This window comes from Protopterus annectens, chromosome 13.part0 (assembly GCF_019279795.1).
Source record: "Protopterus annectens isolate FY-2018-M chromosome 13.part0, PAN1.0, whole genome shotgun sequence".
NCBI classification, from domain to species: domain Eukaryota; kingdom Metazoa; phylum Chordata; order Ceratodontiformes; family Protopteridae; genus Protopterus; species Protopterus annectens.
The window spans coordinates 671,943,496-671,970,733 of record NC_056747.1 but is presented as its reverse complement, the minus strand read 5'-3'; the positions used below and the strand labels follow the sequence as shown (position 1 = coordinate 671,970,733).

Sequence of the window (27,238 nt, the reverse complement as noted above, 5' to 3'; positions counted from 1 at the left end):
TCGACAGAAAAAGCACAGTAAAAAGCACTTTCTAACACTATGGCAGCCCCACAATGGAAAATAAATTTCTCCACAGAAAATATTTTATCAGTTAGTTAACACTAATTTTAAACTGACAGAAATGAGTGCGCCATTTAAAGTACATAGTCTAAAGACAATCCATTAAAACACAACACTTGTAGCTTTAAAATAACCTTCCTGAAGATGAAAGCAACAGACATCAGAAAAATTAAAAAAATGGAAGATTTTACCCTCAAAGGGAACTTATCTGCCCAGTTAAGGAAAGCACAAGCCAACCGTACTCTTTGGAGGTGGGAAAGCAATGAAGGGCTTTGCACCCTAACTTGTCTTTTAGTCAGCTCAACTCAAGCTGCTTGACAGTTTGAGCACGTGGAAGATGCCATGAAGCTTTGTAAGCTGGCTGGCTGTTATATCCTTGGCAGGGTATAATCCATACAGCTAAGACTACTTCAGCAGTGATCAACATCTACTAGACAGTCCCCCTAGCTGTGCAAAGATTTGAAAACAATGTCTGTAAACAAAGTCTGTTACCATTGCTAGACACTTAGAAAAGGCTGTGGTCTGACGAATGACCAAACACAGAACTGGTTATGACTATACACCATGACCTGTAGGAATATTATTTTCTTATATGCTGGTAGGCATCTTGTATGTTCAAACTGTGTATGTGGTTGACTTAGACAACCAGGGAGTCAGAAACTGCAGGTAAAGCAGACACAATTTCCTGTAAACAAAATAGTTCATACTGCATCGCTCAGTGATGCAGCACTCTCCTGAGTTTTTCTGGGGAATAAAATGAAACAAAAAGTACAATGGCAGCTTTCACTCCCACTTAAGCCTCTTAGTTTTGGAAACGGAAGGTGAATGGAAGAGAATGCCGCTACTTTTCGTCCCAACTCTAGTGAGCTTCAGTCTGCTACCCTGTCTTCCACCAATCAGTTTGCTGTTTGTTACTCCTTTATCTAGACTGAAGGTATATAGTGAGAAGCATTTCCCTTACTTTGGTGGCATGAAGGCAGGCGACAAGCTGGAATCAGGACCATCCATTACCTCGTTAAAGAATTGTCTAAGGGTGTTTGAATTTATAGAAGAAGACTGGGTAGCTGTAGCATAATTCCCATCCCTCAGCTTGGAGGTATCTTGAAAACAGAGCTGGCAGAGTGCCCAAGAGTGTCTACTGCATTTACAAAACTACTATTGCACTCCATTGGTGTAAAGAGCACCTGATATGTGTCTTGGAATTGAGTGATTGATTCTTACACCATCAGGAAAGAATCGGTGAAGGGTATGTCCATGATTTTAACCCTAGAGACTTTTGCAAAATAAGTCAAAGTCAAGTTAGGCAAGTCTTTTAAATAACAAGCTTGACACAAAGTATTTGCTGCATCAACAACATGAAATAATATTATGAAAGCACAAGATGACACTTTCCCTGCTACTTACAGTAGCTATTCTTCACCTTAGCCATTCTTATAAGGAGAAAGTCCTGGAGTTTCACAAGCTTGCCTTCAACTCACTGAAACGTAAGCATGTTGTACCCTCAATTAAGGGCTGTAATTGTAAAGTCATTCTTATCCAGTCCATCTAGTCCTCTACAGTACCCATCTGACTGGACTGTGATTTAAAACCACAGGTTTATCTGGAGGCCCTTGACTTAGAAGGATATCACAACAACCACAGCAGTGTTTTTTGAAAAATGGCACACAGCTTTCCAAGGAAAGTACATTCTGTGGAGGGCAAGTGGTAAGGTAAAGGGTTATACCATCATGAGGGGATTCATCTAAGTAGTTAGGGGTATTTTTTTTCAAATAGTGGAGTTCTCTACCATGTCTGGCTCCCTGGCAGGCCAATCGTTTGGTGTTTGCATAAAATGGAGACACTCCCCAAACCAGAGGTCATTTGAGACAGATTCTAGAGACAGAAATTAATTACATACAAATTCCAGCAAGTCAAGGAGTTTACTCACTGTGAAAAGCCATCAGATCTTCTGTCATCAAAAGAAAAGGGTAAAGACCTTTCCCTCTGACTCCCCTAAAGTTTTAACCAACTTGATTTGCTTTCTGACAGAAACCTAGTGCTTTACACTGAGGTAGCTCTGTTGTATTGAGTAGAACAAACTTGTGGGAAGATGTATTGAGTAGAACAAACCTATGGAACATGCAGTAGACAGAAAATTTACATTTACACTTCAGATCAGTTATAAGTTTTATTTAAGCGGATTTGGCCTACACCACATTAAGAGGATGTAACTGCCCAAACTGTGCAGCCTAATGCTTTATGGAAAATCACTAAATGTTATGCACTGGAAATGAATAAACAATAAGTGATAATGGAAAATGAGGTCCAGAATCCCAAGTGGCATTATTACACAAGATCTAGTCCTCTCCATATTCACTGGTACAACTAAACAAGAAAGTAATCTGATGCATTTGAATTTTAATAAGAACACTTTCATGTTTGTATATTATTAAATGTTTTTATAACACATGGACATAGAACATCTGCGAGACATTCTAATACAGAACACAAATATAAAAATATCCTCAGACCTAAGCAGCATTTGTTCCACCTCTTGCTGCGAATTGCTACATACAAATAGACCGTGCAAATGCCTCCTAAGTCACTGAACCTACAACTTCTACAAGTCAGCAAGGAGCTTCCGTAAAATAAATAAAAAAAGCTTTCTTCAGAACTTCTCTCAAGTGGGAGTTGCATTTTCAGTGTAGTCAACCATCATGCCAACTCTAAAGCCTCAAAAACTGACAATTACATTCTGCTGTAGATGGCGTCAATGCTAAAAAGAAAAGCTGCCATTTTGTGGACATGCAATGCCCACAGAAGTAATAAATATGAAAAGATGTACTAATAACCTTAGAAAGTAATTTAAAAAGTGGAAATAAGAAAACAAGATTCACATTCATTAGAAGACTTCTTTCGGCTGCTCCCATTAGGGGTCGCCACAGCAGATAATCTGTTTCCACTTCTTCCTGTCCTCTGCATCTTGCTCTGTCGCACCAACCACCTGCATGTCCTCTCTCACCACATCCATAAACCTTATCTTAGGCCTTCCTCTTTTCCTGTTACCTGGCAGCTTCATCCTTAGCATCTTTTTTCCAATATACTCTGCATCCCTCCTCAGCACATGTCCAAACCAACGTAATCTTGCCTCTCTGGCTTTGCCTCCAAACCTTCCAACCTGGGCTGACCCCTCTAATATACTTATTCCTAATCCTGTCCACCCTCATCATGCCCGTTATAAATCTGAACATCTTTAAGTCTGCCACATCCAGCTCTGACTCCTGTCTTTTTGTCAATGCCACTGTCTCCAACCCATATAACATAGCTGGTCTCACTACCCTCTTGTAGACCTTCCCTTTCACTCTTACTGGTACTAGTCTGTCACAAATCACTCCTGACACTTTTCTCCACCCACTCCATCCTGCCTGTACTCTCTTCTTCACCTCTCTTCCACACTCACCATTACTCTGAGCTGTTGATCCCAAGTACTTAAACTCATCCACCTTCGCCACCATTACTGCCTGCATCCTCACCATTCCTCTATCCTCCCTCTCATTCACACACATATACTCTGTTTTAGTCCTGCTGACCTTCATTCCACTTCTCTCTAGAGCATATCTCCACCTCTCCAGGGTCTCCTCCACCTGTTCCCTACTCTCACTACAGATCACAATGTCATCTGCAAACATCATAGCCCACGGAGACTCCTGTCTGAACTCGTCTCTCAACCTGTTCATCACCATTGCAAATAAGAAAGGACTCAGAGCTGATCCTTGATGTAATCCCACCTCCACCTTAAAATGCATCTGTCACTCTAACTGCAGTCACACTACCCTTCTTGTACATATCCTGTATCACTCTTACATACTTCTCTGACACTCCCGATTTCCTCATACAATACCTCAACTCCTCTCTAGGCACCATGTCATATGCTTTCTCTAAGTCCACAAAGACACAATGCAACTCCTTCTGACCTTCTCTGTACTTCCCCATCAACACTCTCAGAGCAAACATTGCATCTGTAGTGCTCTTTCCTGGCATGAAACCATACTGCTGATCACTAATCATCACCTCCCTTCTTAACCTAGCTTCCACTACTCTTTCCCATAACTTCATGCTGTAACTGATCAATTTAATCCTTCTGTAGTTACTACAGCTCTGCACATCACCCTTATTCTTAAAAATCGGCACCAAAACACCTTCTCCATTCCTCAGGCATCCTCTCACTTTCCAAGATTTCATTAAACAATCTAGTTAAAAACTCCACTGCCATTTCACCTAAACCCCGCCATGCTTCCACAGGTATGTCATCTGGACCAACAGCCTTTCCATTCTTCATCCTCTTCATAGCTATCCTTACTTCCTCCTTGCTAATCCACTGCACGATTCACTATCCGCACATCATCCAACCTTCTCTCCCTCTCATTCTTTTCATTCATCAACCCCTCAAAGTACTCTTTCCATCTGCTCAACACACTCTCCTCGCTTGAATTGAATGAATTTGCATTCATTAGAAGACAATTACATAATTTAAGGAATTATCTGCAAAAACAGACAATATACAACAGCTGTAGGCTGTAAACAGTCTAACTATGAAACAAAATCTTGGGGATGCAATTTAGGCATGTCCATAATAGCAGAGTTCTGCGAAACCAATAACTTCAGTATCAGCTACAAAATGTCAGGAAGTATTGAACAGGTTCAGCAATCACTGAATGCTGCATATTGCACAGGCTAGCTAGACAACAAGCCACTGCTTCAACACCTACAAAACCAATTTGCAAATTTGTAAGACATGATCACAAAGCAAAAGCTGGACTGAAAAACGAAACATTTCTGCCTAAGAATACATAAGTTACCATGGGGAATGGCACCCCTTAGAGTGCAGCAGTGAAATATTTACCACATATTTAGGAAATATGTATTTATTTTATTTTTGTTAATGTTACATGTATCCCTCTAGTGTGTATCCCTACCATGTCATCTATCATGTCCTTGAAGTATTAATTTCTACACTTTTTGAATTTTCCTACTTACAACTCGTCCGTTTTATTTTCAACTTTATTACTACAAGTACAGAACATTCCCTGTTCCCACCCTTGTACGCAACATTTTAAATATATATATATATATATATATATATATAAACACAATGACATTCTTCTCTTCCTTTTCTGGAGCTAACACACTACTTGATCCCTGTTCTATTCTCCTTCTAAATCAATTGTTTAGTTTCTATTCCTCTCCAGGCTAACAGCAAATTCCAAATCTCTCTCTTTTTTTTTTACAAAAACTGTCACAATCTGTTCTTTTATAACAAAAAAATCATATGTCACAGATTCTAATATCTCACAGCTGATATATTCATACCAACATTTTTTTCACTTTCTTTAACTTAAACTTTAATAGCCTATAGCAATATGTGTGCCTCATTGCTATTTTCAGTATCATTTACCTTTCTGTAAATATACCAGGGTTGTTCAGTGTCTAGACAGCTCATTACAACAAGCTTCATCCTCACTTCCCTGTCCATCACTGCTGACCTAACTTGGAATTCACTTTGGCAGCCTAACATTTATTTCTTCACAAAAACTCACCCACCAACAAAACTCTACCCTTAAGTGTAAAGGAAAGCAGAGATGGTTTCTAACTACACTTTTAACACAAAAATATACTGCAAAAATGTAAAATGATGTTTTACTTTAGTAATAATAAATATCAGGTTTGAAAGTTTTTAAACTTAGGATACCTTATTCTATCATTTCAAACTCAACTTAGACTTAAAAGCTTCCAAAGTTAATGAAGATCCATGTATACTACCTCCCCTCAATTTTCCCTAAAGACTCTAAATATTGAACAATGTCTAACTAGTGAGTTATAACAAATCATCAAAAACATTTTATATTTATCTTTGTACATATGTCTGCTATATTTAGAATATCTGAACAGGTTACTTACAACAATCTGTTTACATATACACCTTCTTAAAATCCTTGCAGACTTTTCCCCTGTGATAGTTCTGGTACTGACAAAATGCACACTCTCACTGTGGGAGCTATCCTCCAGCTCTGTTAGTTTCTGGGTTAAATATTCATTAAAAAAAATCAGTTTTTTTTTTGGTTTTGTTTTTTTTAACTCCTTCTCTGCAGATCGGATTTCAGCAAGTTCACCCAAGTGTCTGCTCAACGTTTCTTCCACTTCCAGCATTTGCTCATCATTAGTAGTAATGCAATCCAATAGTGTTGAACTTGTTTTAAGCATCTCCACATGCATTTGGTCTATTTTCTTTGGTCTATTTTCTTTTCCATGAGGGCAAACAATCTCTCCTCGTGTTTTTCCTGCCATTTCTCCAAGCAGTCATGTCTATAGATGGTATTCCTGTGAAAGTTTGGAAGCTAGGAAGGAAAACACTGAAAGATCTGGAAAGTTTTAACAGTATTTTAAGAGGAGGAGAAGCACCAACATCCTGGAAGAAAGCTGTGGTGAATACCTAAAGATGGTAAAAACCCATCAGATCCATCCTCATATAGGCCCATTTCAATCCTAAACCATGATTATAAAGTGTTCATATGTCTATAATGGCTTAAAGAATGGCAATGAAAGTTGATGCCAAAATTGACAGATATGGATCAGTGTGGTTTTGTGGAGGGGAGGCAAACATTTGACAACATTAAAAGACTGATCACCCAGAGGGAAGCGGAGTATGAGAAAATACCACTATTATTGGTGGGTCTTAGTGTAGGAAAAGTATTTGACAGAGTGAGGTTGGCATTTATGAGCAAGGCAATGGAAGCATTTGCATTCCCTGATACAATTATAAGGTTGATTAGGGGGATATATGAGGGACTGAAGGTGAAAATTAAAATGGATGGGTTCCTCCCTGACAATTTCTGTTTAAGCAGAGAAACCAGGCAAAGATGTCCTCTTTTCCCTTTATTTGCATTATATTTAGAACCACTGGCAAAGAAAATAAGGGACTCAGAAATTCAAGGATACAATTTGCATGGTAGTCAAGACAAGCTGGCACTATTTGCAGATGGTATTATTTTATACATGATAAAACCAGAAAAGGACATTTCAGTGATGTTGAACATTTTGAGGCCATTTTAAATCTTTTCAGGATACAAAATTAATGAAGCTAAAATAAAGGCAATAGCTGTAAATCATGTACCCATACATGAATTGTTCACCAATCTCCATATTTCTGGGACATAATAAAATGAAGTACTTAGAAGTATGGATTAAAAGGACTCTGGCTGACAGCTAATAAGTGGGAAGAGATTAAACAAAGACAATATAAAAACTGAGAAACTGGAAGCCCTGTTATATGGATGTGGATAGCAAGATACAAGCATTTAAAATGTTTTAGTCCCTTTAGTTTTTTACATGGGTCAGGCATATTTTTATCAACCACAGAAGAAGTTGTACATAGCAATTAATTAACAGCTGAAGGATTTTATCTGGGAGGGGAACAAGGCAAGAATCAAGTGAGATAAGCAGATTTTTCAAACAGAACAGAGCGGTTTGGGATTACCCGATTTGAAGGGGTATTTCAGAGCTACACATTTAAGGATCCTATACATAGCTCAAGAAGAAGCCTACAATTCAAATTGCAAAGGGATGATAATGAAACAGTGGGGAAGCTCAAGAAACAAGGAGAGGCTGGGATTTTGGATGCAGATCTTTAAGGAGAATAACAATAACATACAGATTATTATATTAATAAAGCAGCAGAAAGTATTCCAAGAACTAGGCCAACACAGGAATGCAGAAAGGAGATTCTGCCGATACAGATGACTGCAATTAGGGATACAGACAATAGGCAAGAGGAGGTTGGAATTTATTGGAGAAAACCTGACAAAAGAACCAAGGTATTGGGAGCAAATAATTAGACAAGGAACGGTAATAGAATGGGAAGGGGCGAAGAACTTATTTGGACTGCAGGCTAGAGATTATCTTCCCTATCAAGGATTGATATCAGAATATAGGCAAACAGGAAGAAATATTGGGATCCTAAGAGAAAGACCAGCACTGGTAGAGTTTTTAGTAAAATCTAGAACAGAAACTGCTGTTAAAAAAAGAATAATTAGTACAGCATACAAAATATTGCATGGTAACTATAAGATTTAATCAGAGGAGGTTAGAACTGATTAGGAAGAGAGAGACTAGATAAGCAATTCACAAAGAAACAATGGTAGGGATATATGTAAGTCTCCCAAGCATGCAACAAAGTCTAGATGATTTAGGATCTTTGCTTGGAAGTGTTTATACAAGTATTTTTATATCCCATGTAGACTCCAAAGACAGCAAATGTTGGTGGTGTGATGGGGAAGAAAGAGGCATTTGGGAACAGATTTTCTGTGAGTATAATGAGCTGGCAGACTTTAAAAATTCCCTGCAGACTACTCTGTCAGATATACTGGGTGAGCAAACTGGTGTAACTAAGGAAATTATTTTTTGAGCTATGATGCAAAATCTGATTGCCTTGGCATAGTAAGGACTTGCTGAGTCTAATTATAGTGGATGCCAAAAAAGCAATTTCTAGAAAATGGAAATCAAAGTCTAAACTAACTATACTAGAATTAGTGAATATAGTAAGAAAGAGAAAACAACCAGAATTGCCATATTTTGAAAAGGGTAGCAGCAAATTGCATACAAAAAAAAAGGGAAATGTGGGAACAACACATGCAGAGGAGGAATGAGGTTTAAATGGCGACATGATCTGAATGAGCTATGAAATGTTTGACTGACACTGACTAGATAGATAATTGATGTATAATGTTTGCAACTAAAATGATGTCAATATGGTTTGTTTTCATTTATATGAATGTATGACTGCCAATATCAAGAGTGATAATTTAATAAAGATGTTTCTTGTTAAAAAAAAAATTCCTCCTTCAATTTCCTTCTTGGATGCAGTCTTTCCTTCTATCCCCAGCCCATTTCAGGTTTTCAACTCCTTAGGGATTTACTGGGAGCCATAGGCACCTAAAATACACTTATTATCAGTTTATACAAAATATAGTAAAATACTGTAATTTATCAGTCTGTTGGTCTAAAGTGCTACATTTAGGTGTTCATTAATCTATAGCTGTACAGGAAGCTCTCTATATTAACTGAGGTTTAACTGAACTGGCTGCAGATGAAGTAAAACGTTAGGGAAATTTTAACGCATTTTAAAGAACGATCTGAACAAGTATAAACTCAATGAACCAACATTACAGAACACAGTTGAGTATCTAAAATTGCTTACAAACAAACCACTATTCTACCCAATATCTATACTCATCAATCACTTTTTTCTTGAAGCCACTGTTCACACACTGTGGAAATGACCTTTTATCCTCTCCCTTCATAAAGGAGGAAATTTTGTAGATATGCCACATTTTCACCTACAGCTATTCTAGAAAAATGCATACACAACTAGATCCTTCAATGTCTCCTGTTTATCAGCTTTCTTTCTCACCCAGCCAACATGGATTTCAACCTTACTTTAAATCAGGAAAAAAATGAAAACAAAGCCATCTCTTCCATTTTTCTACAGCTCTCTAAAGCTTCTGGATACAGTATCCCTTCCATGACTACTTCACACTTTCTTCATTAGGCTTTTCCCGTTCAACTCTAAACTGGTTTTCCAACTATCTTTCCAACCATGCCAAAGCAATAAGATGGCTTCCTGCTTTCTCCACCTTCCTTCCAGTAACTACTGGTGTTCCACAAGCTTTTATTCTTGGACCCCTTATATCAGAAGAGGGCTCAAAAGTGTGTTCTGAGTGAAATTTACAAATATTCTTTCATGCATTTACAAAGTCAATAGCTGTTCTTTTCCATTACCATCTTGGAGACAGAAGTTTGAAAGCAGTTAACCCTGAGATGTATGGATACTGTATGTTGAGTGAAAAAAAAAAGAATATAAGCTGTTTTAACATTTGGGAAGGGACTAGAAACAAGAAAATAACTGACAGCAATTACTGTAAGTGGGGACACAAACTTCAACATGTACTTCATTTATTGAAAACATACACAGATTTGTGCATTTGTTTTAAGTTAAAAGGGGAAGAAGGGGTCCTGAAAATATATATAATATTTTGAGCGAGTTTTTTCATTGACGTCAAAAGTCTTGAAAATGTGACATTGGTTCAATGGAGATGGGAAGAAGCAACTATATACAAGATCATTGGCAAAACAATCTATGCATATAAGCTAAAGGTTGTAAATACACATTCAAAAAAGAGCGGTCGCATATACTAGGGATATATTTTAATCATAAGGACTACTCTGTCAATATTATCATGTAATGTAAATGGCCTTACAGGTATACACAAAAGCACAGAATATTGAATTATATTGAGAAGTGTGACACACAAATGGAAATTTTGTAGGAGACATGTTTGGCAGAAATGAGCATGTGAAATTAACAAAGGATTTTAGGGTGGACATTCAGCAGAGTATCAGGCATAAAGAAATAGGGTAGTAATACTGACTGGCAGAGGGTCCCCAACAGTGACAGGAGAAGAAAAAAAAGGCAATAATGTTATATTTTTGGTAGCAAAGGTTTTTTGGCAGAGGAAGAGGATTACACTGGAATTTAGGGGTCCTATTACAAGACCAAAGATGCATTCTTTCGAATGTGTCTTGGTCGAATTGAAAAGGCAAAATATTGAAGTGGCTTTTATGCAAATTCTTTCCCTGGGAAAGAATTCACTTGGCCGCTTCGGTACTTTGCCATTTTCAGCACTGTAGTGCGATCTCGGAGTTGGTATATTTAAGTAGGGAGGTTGTGGGAGGTGAAGCCCCCCACTTAATGTAATGTTTAAAGTGTTTTCTTTTTTTGTTGGAACAGCGATTTTTTCCCCTTGGAAAAAAAAAATCACTGTTCTGACAGTTCGACATTGTAAGCTTTCACGTACATAAGGTCAATTAATCACTGTTCGCTTTTTTAAGCATTCGGTGATGTAATATAGACCCGGAATTTATATTCCTCATAAAATTGCTATTATGGAGCTTAAGATAATTTTGAGAGAAATAAGTTTTCAGCAAGAAATGTTATTTATGGGTAGGGAATGGAACTGGATTTGCAATAGTATGGCTCTATCAGGGGAACCAAGAAGGGAAATATACCAAAATAGTTTAGATTTCCTGAACATAAACATATTTAGTATGGAAGATGTAATATCAGCCATAACAGCCCAGATAGAATTTACATTCTTTAAGATAAAATAACTTGGCTAGCTTGGATAGAAATTATATTTCACAGGAACATGAGTATTTAACTGAAAGCTTTGAAAACCACCCAAAACACTTTTTATATCCTGCAACAATAAAAACAAAGATAAAGACACATAGTAATGAAGTTAAAATGAGGCACTGGCACTTTCCTACTTATTTGTTAAAGAGAGAAGAATTTAAGGAATGGGTATTGGAAATTATTCAAAACTTATAAAGGAAAACAGACATTTCTTCCTAATGGATAGCTAGTGAATGGGATAAAAATGAAAATTTTGTTTACGACGTGTTAGAAACAATAGAGAAAGATATGGGGAAAGTAATGTAAATTATTTAGAAGGGTTAACAAAAGCTGAAGTATAACAGAATGGGGGCATTCTCACAGAACAAAAGGAGGAGCAAGTGCAAAGGTGCTAAAGGGAAAATTAGTGAGTAGTTGGATAAGATGTATGAAATTAGAAAGGTTGCTGCGAAGCATGCTCTGACAGAAATTTCAGAGCACAAATACATTTGGCACAATGACTTAGGCAACAAAACACAGAAAGGATTGTCGCCAGCCTTATGGAATCTATTGAGATATTTTCAACATTTTATGAAAATCTATATAAAGCATATGAATATAGAAACCAATAAAAGGCACAAATGGAAATATTTATGGAAGACTTAATTATGCCATGGTTATAGGGAGATAAGGTTAGACAATTAATAGCCAAAACAGGAAGGGATGAGATAAAAATGGTAACGTAAAAATCAATCAACAGGGAATAGATGGTGTATTTCAGCAGAAGCTTAGAAGTTGGGAGATAAGAAAGTGATAAAGATCTGGAAAATTTTAATAATATTTTAAGGAAGAGTGGTACTAGCATATTGGAAGAAAGCTGTGTTGACTATCACCCAAACAGCATGAGGAATCTATAGACCCAGTTTCATATAGGATCCATTTCAATTTTAAATCAGGATTATAAAGTGTTTGTCAGTACTAAGAGAATGGCAAAGATCTTGCCAAAACTTACAGATCGAGATCAATGTGGTTTTGTGGAGGGGAGGCAAAAATTTAACAACATTAATAGAAAATGATGATCCAGAGGAAAGCAGAGTTCAAGACAATAACGATATTGCTGATGGCTTTTGATGCAAAGTTATTTGATAAAGTCAGCTGCGATTTTATAAGCAGAGCTATGACAGCATTTGCATTCTCAAAGAATAATAGGGTTAATTAGGATGATATACGAGTCAGAGGCAGGAAATAAGATGCAAGGGTTCCTCTGACAAGATTTGATTAAACACATGAACCAGGGAGAAGTGCTCTCTTTGCTTTTTTTTTTTTTAATTTACCTTCTATTTAGAGCCAATAAGGGACTCCCAAGTTCAGGGAAATAAATAATATTGTAATAAAGAAAAGTTAGCTGTATTCACAGCTGATACTATTTGCACTTGATAAATCCAAAAAGGGAAATTTTGGTGTCGTGGATCATTCAGAAAATAAGTACTGAGGATTCTCAAGTTGAGAATGCAGCAATTGCCTCATGTACACATACAACCCTCTCCTCCTACCACCCAATACTACAACCTGTGAGAGATGCACTTATACAGCCAAACTGGAAGCAAAGCTCTCTTCACCCAAGACTGGACTAGACAGTCAAGAGGAGAAGGTAAACACTTGCACCACACCCATCACATAGTCCCTCAAAACCTACACCACCAAAACACACACATAGCAACACAAAACACACACCTACATTCACGGTGGCTCTCAATAAAAATCTGCTCAAGCAACAGAGACCTCTAAAGCAGAAACGCATGCAACCTCCACCCCCAACACAACTCAAATGACACATAGCCCACAAACTCAGTGTGCCACTCAACCACAGCCCATAAGGCACAACAACACACCCAACACTCTAGTCATAGGTGACTCTATAGTCAGGCACACTGATGTTCCACTCACCAGGCTAAACAAGGAGAAAGTTACTACCAGCTGCCTGTCGGGTGCCAGGATCTGCCACATAATGCACGTACTCAAGTTACTCCACAACAAGTACAAATATGACTCTGTCATTGTCCATGTTGGTGTGAACAACAGGAGATGTACCTCCCTGGAATACATGAAAAGAGACATGGAGGAGCTCTCCGATCTTCTAGCCCAGGCAGATATGACCCTAGCCCTGAGTAGCATCCTGCCATCACCCAGAATTATACCACAGTATAAGGACAAAATGACTGAATTCAACAATTGGCTAAGCTTCTGGTGTCATTCTAAGGGGATCCAGTATCTGTCGGACTGGGATGACATGATCAACAGACCTCGAGTCTTTGCCAGAGATGGCCTGCACCTGTCACCCTCAGGATTCCGGATACTGGCTAAGGCTCTTGCCACCTTATAGTGCCTTTTTTAGGCAAGGTTCAAATGACAAATTCACCACCGTAACAAGCAAGCAAAATCTGGGGGTAATGCTACTTAATGCTAGAAGTCTAAACCTCAAAATGCATTCACTTCAGGCACTCCTTAAAATGGAGAACATTGACATCTGTGCAGTGACAGAGACCTGGTTTAAGGCTCCAAAGAGCACCCCTGCATTACCAGGCTATAATTCATACAACACCTTTCGGCCACCTAACCTGGACTGAAACACTAAAGGTGGAGGCATGTCCATATTCATTAAGGATATCCACACCTCCAGCCTAGTTGCTCAGTATAATGCATCTGAGATTATCCAAGTGCAACTAACTCTGGGCAAGACCGCAATCCAAATTGTAACTTGCTACAGATCCCTTACCATGCCCCAGGATTCCCACTCCTCATTTCTTGATACACTGGAAAATATTAGGGTACAACCCAACACCCTAATAATGGGCAATTTCAACTACCCCAACATTAACTGGGAAAACTACTCATGTACCAACTCTTTTGCTCAACGTTTTCTGGAATTCATAAATTCTAACGCCTTGGATCAACTTATCCACATCCCCCACCAGGGGCAGCAATATCCTAGACCTAGTCATTACCAACATGGGCGACCAGTGTTCCACACCAGAGGTCAATTCCTAGTTGGTCAGATCCGACCACAAGCTAATTAGCCTAGACCTCCACATCCCACCCCCACCCCCATTAGGGAAACCACCGTAAAAAATATCTCCAAAGCCAACTTCACACTTAAGACAGAAGTGGCAAACTTCACAACACCCACGCAGACGGACAATAGAGGTACGACTGCTGAATCCTACACAAATGCACTTTATAAGCACTTACACGAGTGCATGGATTGTGCTATCCCTAACAGAACCAAGATGCTATCCTTCAAAAAAAGGAAGCAATCTGGTGGTCTCCTGCCATAAACAAACTCTATAACAGAAGAAAGAAACTGTTGCAAAAAAAAAAAAAAAAAAGAGTAAAATCCCATGACTGGAAGAACTCCCCGGTCAGCCTCAGTAAGAAGCTGAGATCCCTCATAAAATCCTCCAAAGCTAGTTGTTGTTGTTGTTTGTCTTTCGGCTTTTTCCTGGTAAGGGGTCCCCACAGCGGAACTCCGGTCCGCTAATGATTGGCAGTAGATTTTTACGAAATGCTGAGGTGCCAGCTCGACGCCCAACCTTCAACGAAAGCACACCCATTTACACACGCATGTCTTTCGAACGCTACCCAACCGCGGGGAGGACATGCAGACTCCACACAGAAGGCCCTCCCAAGCCAAGCCAAGAATCAAACAGGAGAACCTCTTGCCGTGAGGTAACAATGCTACAGCCGTATCACCGCGGCATCCTCCAAAGCTAGTTATGAAAACAAAATTGCCACTGATTCTAAAGGCAACCACAAAGCATTCTATAGCTATGTCAAGAATCTCAATGGCAACACTCAGATCTGCTCTGCGTTACAGCACAATGGCACTAAATATACAGAACCAACTGATATTGCCAACATCCTGGCAGACAGGTTCAGTGTTAACTTTACCCCCCCACCCCCTAAAGGGCCCATCTCTATACCAGAAGAATGCAAAGTTCCTGTAATCACGGCTGCACAGGTAAAAACCACACTCTCCAAAGCCAAGAACACAGCATCCATGGGGCCTGACAATATCCCAGGCTGCATTCTACATGAACTACAGAATGAACTGGCACCCCACCTAAGCACCATGTTCAATCATAGCCTCACCTCAGGCTTTGTGCCTACTGAATGGTGCACAGCAACTGTTATCCCACTCCACAAAGTGGGAGCCACCATGGACCCTGGGAACTACCGCCCATTAGCCTAACGAGCCTGGTCTGCAAGGCTATGGAATGTATCATCATGGAACTTGTAAACAAAGACATTGGTAATATCCAAACTCTGGACCCCAACCAGTTCAGGTTTTTAAAAGGCAGATCATGTTTACTAAATCTGATTGACTTTTTTGAAGCAGTCACCAAAGCCGTAGACGAGGGTAAGGTGGTTCACACAGCCTATCTAGATCTCGCCAAGGCTTTTGACACCAGCCCCCACTCTGGAATTATACATAAACTCACTAAACTAGGTATAAATCCCTATGTCACAAGATGGGTTGCCAACTGGCTAACTGACAGAATCCACAATGTGAAAGTAGCAGACTCCAAATCAGACTTCAGACCAGTGACAAGTGGAGTACCACAGGGTTCAGTCCTGGGTCCTCTCCTGTTTGGTATCTACTTTTCTGAAGTACAGGCTAACACATAAGGTCTTTGGCTAATGAAGTTCGCAGATGACTGCAAACTAGGAGCCATAATTGAAACTCCTAACAATGTGGACATCCTAGAAAAGGGCCTCACTGAGACAGATGCCTGGTGCCAAAGCCATGGCCTCAAGCTCAATGCCAAAAAGTGCATTGTCATCCCCTTTGGTAAAAACTCTGCACACATGAGCTACCACATAGGTGGCAGTCTACTTAACACCGAAAGTGTGATAAGAGACCTTGGGACCCAGGTGGACAGTAGTCTCTCCTTTGATAATCACAGTAGTCAGGAAATCCTTCTACGTGGCACACCTCATCACAAAAGGTTTCTCATACAGGAAAAAAGAGGTCATTGTTGCCTTCTACTAGTCACTCATTAGACCCATTATAGAGTAAGACTCCCTGTTTGGTATGTACCTCGCAAGACATCTACAACAACTGGAAAGGCTGCAAAAATACTTCACAAAGAGGATTACTGGCCTCAAACAGATGCCCTACGCAGACCGTCTCAAAAAACTCCAGCTTTAATCCGTCACATATCGCCTACTCAGAGGCTATCTCTGCCTAACATACAAAGCTAACTCAAACCCAGAGCTGTTGGACATGCTCCACTTATAGAAATTCCAATCCCTCCAAGCTACACGCTCTATGGACCTAAACCTTGTCACCACAATAAACAGAACATGCTGGACGGATAGATTCCTGTCTCAGAGACTTCCCATACTCTGGAACAAACTACCTATCTACATCAAACAAAGCTCCTCATTAGCACTCTTCAAGAAAAATCTTGATGATTGGATGGGAGATAGGAAATTCACCCCAGGGATCACCTCTGTGACTCTCCTCAACAGGGGCACAGGAAAATAATTTTCTTGGGTGGCGAAAGCCAGGGTACCGCTTTGGCTAGGCTTGTATAGGCCCTAGGGCCACTAGCCTAGTACCCACCTATGAGCCTATGAGAGACTAAACCTAGCCCTCGGTCTGAAGGATGGACAGTCTCAGAAATGTTCCTGTAAGTACCTCATGCAGAAAGTGAGGCTACATGAGGCTCCTTCTAACTCTTTAACGAATCAGAAAATAAGCACTTAGGATTCTCAAGTTGAGAGACTGTACCCCAAAGGCTCCTCCAAGCTTGCATCGCAAAAGCGACACCAACGTAAAAAATACACATACAAAGATTGAATTCCAGCTGACGAACTCAATCTAGCCAGACAAGCTTCCAAGTCAGTTTAAGAGAATAAACTCAGTCCTCTATCTGCTGAAGGGTGGACATGGGCTGTCTCACTGCACCTCAGACTCCCTACATGTCAGACAGTACTATAGGTTTGCTCTACGGTAACAAAACTAAGCATAAAGCCAGATGCACTATGCAGTTTCTTACCTTATCTACAATGATAAACCCTTTACTGTCCAGATGGATCCCACTGCCAGACAGAAAAGCAGATTCAGGTGCAACACCTTGCAGGAAAAAAAAAAGGAAAAAAATGAAAACACTTTAATCCACATGTAAAATAAATGATTTTTTAGTACACAAGTTAATCACTCTTCCCTTTGTCAAAATAAATTTCAATTGAAATACATGATGCCCCATTTAGCCTAGTAGTAAGTTTGGTAGCAAAACAGAGAAAGGATCAGGTGGCACAATACTTGTCATTACAGCACTGTATTTAACATAAATATTGTGATCTAAAAAAAAAATAGCACTGCATTCATATAGCCAATGCTGCTTAATATTACAAAACAGAACCTTTGCCAGCTTTAGAAATCACAATGTCCATCATGAATACTTAAAATATTCAAACTGGTTCTTTCACTCTAGGTTAAATTATAAAAACTATTAACACGTTTGATACTAAATATGTCTCATGTCCTTTCCCATGACTATCAAAAAAAAAACCCCTCTGATTCAGGCTTTAAGGGCGGATTAAACACACGGAGCTTATAATAGGTGACTGCTTTTCAGACAAACAAGTTAGGTTATTACCCAAGTTAGATTTTCTCAGTCTGAATCATGTTTTTACAAGCAATTACCTGTGACAGCTGTGGGGGCCTCTACCTATGTCAACATTTTTAAGACTGCTGGGGAAAAGAAAACATTTTTACATCATATTTTGCCAAACATGTTGGGTTTTACAACCAAGTTAACAGAAAGTTTATGGTCTGGCAAGACTGGCAACTGCAAGTTTCTGAGCTAGTAATTATTTAAATCAAGTTGATGAATTTTTTACTTCTACATCTGACTGTTACGAGAATAGTATTCATTTTTAGATCTAGAGATTTATGTTAAAGATGGTGTTTCGATCTTACGAATTTAAGAAATCTGTTCAAAATAAAGGTTACCTTTCCTATGACAGTTTGCCCCACACATCTCTGAAAAATAACACTGCAAAGGGGAAGTTTGCTAGAGTTAGTCGTTTAACAGATGAAGATTCTTTCTTAATGATATGGCTTTTTTTTGGGTCTATATTATATGCTCGAAGAAACTTTTCTTCGAACATATAATCACAGACACCTGAAGAGCGAATGGCCACAGCCGCAAATTTTTTCCTCGGGGAAAAAAATTCAGTTGTCCATTATCGGGAATTGCCCTTTTCCCCAACATACAGCAATCTCAGATTTGGTATATTTAGTTAGGGGGGTGTGGGGGCGCAAAGCCCCCCACTTGATTCAGGTTTTGAAGTTTGTGTTTTTTGTGTACAGCCCCGTGAATTTTCTCCCGAGGAAGAAATTTGCAGAAGTGGCCTTTCGTGCTTTAGAGCATTCGCTCTTTAGGTGTATATGATTACATGTTCAAAGAAAAGTCTTTTTGAGCATATAATATAGACCCCCTTTTTTATATATTTAAGCTAGAACCCTTGGCAGGAAGACAATTTTTAACTCTGTTAGAAATTCAGATATTGAGAAGATTGTGGCTAAAAGGGAGCATTTTAGAACAGCTATATTACTAAAATCATCATTAGATGAATGTACCATTTGGTCTTAAGTAACAAAGAACTGGAAGTATTTAGTAGCTCCTTGGTATAGCCAATAAGTTGGGGGAACAATCATTGCTGGTGAAAAAAAAAAAAAAGAGGCAGGAATCTTAAAGACAGATTTCAAAAATGGTTGCATTTTTGACTGCTAAGTAAGCATGTAAAGGTAAAGAAACTACTCAGAAGCAGCTCGTCGTGGTCCTGCAGAGTGGTGCTAGCAGCAGAGAACTGAGAAAAGCGACTACTTTCCTGATCTAAGTATTTTTTTGCTGTTTTTACCTGAGAGACCTTCCTTTTCTTACTTTGAACAAGTTTAAACTGCTTTATTACCTGTTTTTTGCATTGTACATGATCTGCACTTAAAGTTACATTTGGTCGAAAGTTTGTTGTTAAATTTAACTGTTGAGGCTACCCACTAAAGTGAGCTAGCCTGTGTAAGTGATTTATTACTGTTTTTCCTGCATTTCTGTGTACTTTTTAACCTAAAAAAAAAAAAAAAAAAAAATCCTTGTTTTCCCGCCTTTCTCGACTAATTTAGACCAGTATACAGGCTTTGCTGTATTCTGGACTCTGGTGTAGTTCCTGTGTTGTCCATTGCCTTATTTGGATAGAAGGAAGTTTCCTTGCTCACCAGTGGGAGTGGGGAGCCTTGAGCAGCCTATCTGTCCCTGAAGGAGTGACCTCAGCACAAGAGCTTGAAGTAATTGGTCATTTTGGACCATTTCCAGCTCTTTTGAAGTTCCCTGTTTAAAATCCGCCCCTGAGCATTTTTTTTCTGGCTATACTACTCAGAAACAGCTCCTCGTGGTCCTGCAGAGTGGTGCTAGCAGCAGAGAACTGAGAAAAGCGACTACTTTCCTGATCTAAGTATTTTTTGCTGTTTTTACCTGAGAGACCTTCCTTTTCTTACTTTGAACAAGTTTAAACTGCTTTATTACCTGTTTTTGCATTGTACATTATCTGCACTTAAAGTTACATTTGGTCGAAAGTTTGTTGTTAAATTTAACTGTTGAGGCTACCCACTAAAGTGAGCTAGCCTGTGTAAGTGATTTATTACTGTTTTTCCTGCATTTCTGTGTACTTTTTAACCTAAAAAAAAAAAAAAAAATATATATATATATCCTTGTTTTCCCACCTTTCTTGACTAGTTTAGACCAGTATACAGTCTTTGCTGTATTCTGAACTGTGGTGTAGTTCCTGTGTTGTCCATTGCCTTACTTGGATAGAAGGAAGTTTCTTTGCTCACCGGTGGGAGTGGGGAGCCTTGGGAAGCCTATCTGTCCCTGAAGGAGTGACCTCAGCACAAGAGCTTGTAGTAATTGGTCGTTTTGGACCATTTCCAGCTCTTCTGAAGTTCCCTGTTTAAAATCCGCGTTTGCGCGATTGTGCGCATAGCGCAGCGGTGGTTAAACAGGCTTAAACTATTCCTTGCTCCGCCAAGTCTGCACTTCAATTTTTCCCTTAAGAAAGCTCTACTTTCAACAAAATCAGTCTATTCGCTTTATCATAAGCCTAGCACTTGCTCCTAAAACTTTTCTTTTAAGTGAAGTACCCTTAAACTAACGTAAGCACTACATCCACCTACAACCTGTGCTAATACCCACTTCCCTTCAAAGTCCTCTCTCTGACCCAGTTACACATCACCCCCTTATACTATTCTGGCATGTCGAGTGGTATATTACTGACGTCCTCTCCAGTTCAGCTGGTTAATCTGGGAATCCTGAGACAATGTTATAATTGTCTCATGTACACAGACAACCCCCTCCTCCTCCCAACAAACACAAACACATGTGAGAGATGCAACTATATAGCCAAACTGGAGGCAGAACTCTCTCAACACAGGACTAGCAAGACCAGACAGGAGGAGAAGGTAACCAAACACACAACAAACCCAGTCTCGCATAAACCAACCACAACTGCAAACCAAACACATAGTAACACAAAGACATACTCGGAGGCTCTAATAAAAAACTTACCGAAAAAACAGAGGCTCCTAAAGCAGGCATCCAAGAAAATACCACCTCAAAACTCTGCACAAACAACACATAGTACACAAAGTCAGTGTGCCAAACAATCACAGCCCTTAAGGTGAAACACCATGCCTGATACACTAGTAATAGGTGACTCTATAGTCAGACACACTGACGTCCCACTTACCAGGCTGAACAGAGAGAGGGTAACGGTGAGCTGCCTGTTGGGAGCTAGGATCCGCCACATAACACAAGAACTCAGGTCACTCCAAAGCAAGTACAAATATGACTCCGTCATTGTCCATGCCGGCGTGAATGACCTGAGACGTACCTCCTTGGACTACATGAAAAGAGACATAGAGGAGCTCTCCGATTATGTAGCCCAGGCCAGTATGACCCTGACCCTGAGCAGCATCTTGCCCTCACCAAGAATGATGCCACAATACAAAGACAAGATGATTAGCTTTAATAATTGGCTCAATTACTGGTGTCATTCTAGGGGGATCCAATGTCTGTCTGCTTGGGATGACATGCTAGACAAGCCACGCTGCTTCACAAGGGACGGCTTGCACCTGTCAACACTGGGCTTCCGGATATTGGCTAAGGCTCTTGCCACCCCCATAGTGCCTTTTTTAGGCAAGGCTCAAAAGACAAACCCACCACCTTAGAAAACAATAAAGGAAAAAAACTAAGGGTAATGCTGCTCAACGCCAGAAGTCTAAATCTCAAGATGCAGGCTCTTGAAGCACTCCTCAGTATGGAGAGCATCGATGTCTGTGCAGTAACTGAAACCTGGTTCAAGGCTCCTGAGAGCACCCCAGCCCTACCAGGTTATACCTCGCATCATGCATTTCAGCCCCAAAACCTGGGCTGAACCACAAAAGGAGGGAGAGTGTCCATATTCATTAAAGACACCCACACCTCCAGGTTAGTGGCAATGCACGAAGCATTGGAGACCATCCATGTGCAACTAACCGTAGGCAAAACTGCTATACAACTTGTAGCATGCTACAGACCACCCTCACAATCTCAGGAACTCCATTCAGCCTTCCTGAAGACACTGGAGGATATGAATGTTTCACCAAATACCATCATATTGGGAGACTTCAACTACCCAAACATAGACTGGGTGCATTACCCAAGCCCCAACACCCTAGCCCAAAGGTTCCTGGAATTCATCAACTCAAATGCGATGGAACAACTAGTCACCTCCCCCACAAGGGGAAATAATATACTTGACCTGATCATCACAAACATGGGGACAAAATGCTCAACACCGGAAGTATACCCCTCACTAGTGAGATCAGACCATAAACTAATAACCCTAGATATTCATATCCCACCTCCACCCCCAGCAGAAAAGACCACAGTGAGAAACTTCTCAAAAGTCGACTTTACACTCCTTAGGACTGAAATGGTATCCTTCAAGCCCCCTGGGCCAGTGGAAACCACATCCCACACTGATGAATCCTTCACAAATGCTTTCTACGGGCATCTCCAAGAATGCATGGATCATGCAATTCCAAATAAAACCAAGACCCTTTCCACCAAAGGCAGGCATCCTATCTGGTGGACCCCAGCCATAAACAAACTTTATAACAAGAGAAGGAAGCTACTGCAAGACAGAGCAAAATCCCATAAAGGGAAGGCATCCCTGATCAGCACTAGCAAAAAACTACGTTCACTAATAAAATCATCAAAGGCCAACTTCGAGAAAAAAATCGCTAAGGACACTAAAGATAATCACAAGGCCTTCTTCAGTTATGTTAGAAACCTGGGCAGAAACACTCAGATATGCGCAGAGTTAGTTCATAATGGCAAAAAATACACTGAACCCACAGATATTGCAAACATACTGGCAGACAGGTTCAGTGCAAATTTCTCCCCTCCCTCTCCCCCAAAAGACTAAACAAATATCTCAGCTGAATGCAAACTCCCTGAAATCTCAGATGTCCAGGTGAGAGCTGCCCTCAGCAAAGCTAAAAATACAGCATCCATGGGACCTGACGGTGTCCCAGGTTGCATGCTACGTGAACTCCTAGAGGAGCTAAACCCGCACATAAGAACGTTGTTTAATCTTAGCCTTGCTACAGGATACATCCCTGAACACTGGCATACAGCTACAGTGGTCCCACTCCACAAAGGTGGCACCTCTACAGACCCTGGAAACTACCGCCCCATAAGCTTGACCAGCCTGGTCTGCAAAGCTATGGAAAGGATCATTATGGAACTCAAACAAAGACATCGGGGACCTACAGACAACTGACCCTACCCAGTTCGGCTTTGTAAAAGGCAGATCCTGTCTTTTAAACCTGGTGGACTTTTTTGAAACAGTCACTAGAGCCATCGATGAAGGCAAAGCAGTTCATACAGCCTACCTGGATCTGGCTAAAGCCTTCGACACAATACCCCACTCAGGCATCATAGACAAGCTCAACAGCTTAAATGTAAACCCGTTTGTCACAAGATGGGTTGCAAACTGGCTAAAGGACAGAACCCACAAAGTGAGAATAGCTGGAGCTATGTCAGACTCTAAGCCAGTCACAAGTGGAGTCCCACAGGGCTCTGTCTTGGGACCCCACTTGTTCGGCATTTATTTCTCAGATGTGCAGGCAAACATAGGGGGGTTGTGGCTGACAAAGTTCGCAGGCGACTGCAAACTAGGCGCCATAGTCGACACACCAGCTGACACATGCATCCTCCAGAAGGGCCTCACAGAAACAGACTGGTGCCAGAGTCATGGCCTTAAACTAAATGCCAAAAAATGTATAGTCATCCCCTTTGGAAAACAAAGTACCCACAAATTACCACATAGGTGGTAATCCATTAAGTACGGAAAAAGTAATCAGAGACCTGGGGACCCAAGTTGACAGTGACCTCTCATTTGACACCCACGTCGCCAAAGTGGTTAGAAAGACCTTCTACCTTGCCCACCTTATCATGAAGGGATTCACATCCAGATCAAAGGATGTCATTGTACCCTTATATTCCTCCCTTATCAGGCCTATGATTGAGTACAATGCCCCATTTGGTATGTACCTCACCCGGCAGCTGCAGCAGCTGGAGAGACCCCAAAAGTACCTTACCAAGAGGATCAAGGGTCTCCAGCATATGTCATATGCTGCCAGACTGAAAAAGCTCCAGCTCTATTCAGTAGCATACCGCCTGCTCAGAGGTGATCTGTGCCTTACGGACAAGGCCATGTCCAATTCAGAATTAATGGACATGCTCCTCCTTAAAAAAAATCCAAATCCATCAGAGCCATGAGAGCTAAAGATCTAAACCTCAGCACAAATATGAATAGGCCATGCTGGAGGGACAGATTCATAACCCAGAGGCTTCCCGCACTCTGGAACAGGATACCTGTCCATGTTAGGCAGAGCCCCTCACTGACTCTCTTCAAGAGAAATCTGGACGAATGGATGGGTGATCGTAGGTTTACCCCGGGGGTCATCTCTGTGTCATTGCTAGATAGAGGCACAGTAAACTAAACTTAATTTAAATTGTACACTTTTGTATCATTACATGGGGTGGCGAAAGCCACATACACTTTGGCTAGGCTTATAAATGCCCTAGGTCAGATAGCCTAGTACTATACTATGAAACTATGAAACTATAAAGGCTTAGATTTTAACCACTGTAGATTTATATACCAAGAGGTGTCTGAATTTAATGTTAATGACCATAGACTGAAAGTTCCTGATGTCATCATCTGTAAATCCAGTTGCATTGTTTTTCAAGTTGTACTTTACAATGAGAACAGACACAGAGAGCTGCATTTTAGAATATATGCATGCTACAGATATCAAGGACAATACTAATGCTCTCTACAGGAATGTGGAGATGCATGGAAAAGATAAGCATTTTTTTTTCTGGAAATGATGTACTTAAATTTAATATAAGGCTAAATGCAGATAATGATTTGCACTGGAGGAAATATTTCTGACTGGACAGACTGAATGCCTGCAATCCTCCAGGTTTAAATGATTCAGAACATTTCAAACTATTTTTGAAAATATGGAAACTACACCACTAATCATAGTCTTCTTGAAAAGAAGGAAATTACATAATTAATCACATCACTGTAGTAATGTGTTTTTACAAAGAAATAATAAACAAACCACCAGTAAATCCAGCGAGCTTCAAAAAGTGTAAATATAATCAAGAAATGGATACTTCTTTTTACCTTAATGCAATGTTTGGTATTCTACTACTGATTATGTTAGAATTTCTACACAAGAAAAAATATTATTAGACATGTTTTAAATAGTTTGCATGGTTTATACGTCAGCAAAAGAATAAACAATGACTTATCAGATTATCTAATAGTTAAGGAACCAAAAGTACCAGTAATATATGGTGTACCCAAGTTTCACAAGTCAGCTTCTGTTCCACCAATGAGACCCACTGTTTCGGACAGAGGCTGGGTAACAGAACCAGCCTGTAAATTTTTAGAGTCACAACTAAGTTTTAAAAGAACAGGCACAATTTTACGTGATACTAGTGATTTCTTACAAGGTCTACAAGACTGGAGACCAATAAAGATTTGAGAGACTGCTATTTCGTTACTTTAGACGTTGATTCCCTGTTCACCGTCACACCTGTAGATTTTGGAATACAGTCAGTGAAAGAATTCTTATTAGAGATCACAGAATATTAACAGCACTATATTAATGCATTATGTAAAATCCTATCTTTGGTACTTTTGAACAATCTTTTTCTCTTACAAAAGCAGTTGTACAAGCAAGAATGAGGTGTTGCCATGGGCACACTGGTAGCAAATACTTTTGCAAACATTGTGATGTATATATGGGAATGAGACTATATATTGTCTTCTGAAAATCCGTTTCAAGAGAATATTTTATTTTACCATCATTTTGTAGACAATTATTTATTATATGGAAAGGATATATGGATACCTTCAATTTATTTTTCGAATACATCTCAAATACATGAAATTTTTAAGTTTAAAAAATGTTTGCCATCTGAAAGAATAGACTTCTTAGATATTACTATTACTAAAAATAAGGAAGGGTTTACTGATACAAGTTTATACAAGAAACCAGTTAAGAAAAATAGTATACTACATAGGAGTAGCATACATCCACATTTCATATTTAAGAATGTAATTAACGGCCAGTTTTTTTTAGAATAGTAAAATTAAATACAGCAGACCCCATTATGGTAGAACAGATTGAGTCAGCTGTAAAAGACTTTACAGAAAGAGGCTACACTAAAATGAGGTAAAAAGTGAAAGAATTAAAATAAAATGAGATTCTTTAGCTAAACTTATTTTCTTTTCACAACAGAGAATAAGAAATACAAAGCATAATGAGAATACTACTACTGCTATACTGACTTATTAAGAACACCTTAGATGTCAAGCAAGTTATACATAAACACTGGCATATTCTTCAGAATATTCCAGATTAAGAAATGTTATTACTGACCAACTCAAGTTCTCACATAAGAACACCATTTTGAAATATGTGCTTTGCTACAAAGAACAGCCTAATTCATGGTTTAATAGTAACCCAAATAAAAGAGGTACATATAGATGTGGCAGCTGTAGCTTTTGCACACATTTATCACTTAAAACTCTGTACCCATAAACTACCACATAGCTGGTAGTCTACTTAATGCCAAAAATGTGATAAGAGACCTTGGGACACAGGTGGACAGTAGTCTCTCCTTTGATAATCACATCGCCACAGTGGTCAGGAAATCCTTCTACGTGGCTCATCTCATCACAAAAGGATTCTCATCCAGAAAAAAAGAGGTCATTGTTCCCCTCTACTCATCACTCATTAGACCCATTATAGAGTACAACGCCCCTTTTGGTGTGTACCTCACAAGACATCTATAACAACTGGAAAGGCCGCAGAAATACCTCACAAAGAGGATTACAAGCCTCAAACAGATGCCCTACTCAGACAGTCTCAAAAAACTCCAGTTTTACTCCATCGCATATCGCCTACTCAGGGGTGATCTCTGCCTAACATACAAAGCTATGTCAAACCCAGAGCTGTTGGACATGCTCCACTTAAAGAAATCTCAATCCCTCCGAGCTGCACGCTCTAGGGACCTTAACCTTGTCACCACAATAAACAGAACATGCTGGAGGGATAGATTCCTGTCCCAGAGACTTCCCATACTCTGGAACAGACTACCTATCTATGTCAAACAGAGCTCCTCATTAGCACTCCAAGAAAAATCTTGATGATTGGATGGGAAATGGGAAATTCACTTCTGTGGCTCTGCTCGACAGGGGCACAGGAAAATAATTTTCTTGGGTGGCGAAAGCCAGGCTACATTTTTTGGCTAGGCTTGTATGGGCCCTAGGGCCAAT

General features: G+C 39.8%; 1 protein-coding gene across 4 annotated transcripts in view; it reads right to left on the bottom strand.

The window, feature by feature from the left end:
* Positions 1-27,238, bottom strand: part of LOC122787576 (apoptosis-inducing factor 3-like) — a 1,199,414-nt gene that overhangs the window by 420,318 nt on the left and 751,858 nt on the right. For all 4 annotated transcript variants that reach the window (XM_044054360.1, XM_044054361.1, XM_044054359.1 and 1 more), the window contains one exon: positions 17,329-17,405. In XM_044054360.1, the coding sequence (XP_043910295.1) occupies positions 17,329-17,405 (77 nt within the window). The remainder of the gene's footprint in view (positions 1-17,328; positions 17,406-27,238) is intronic.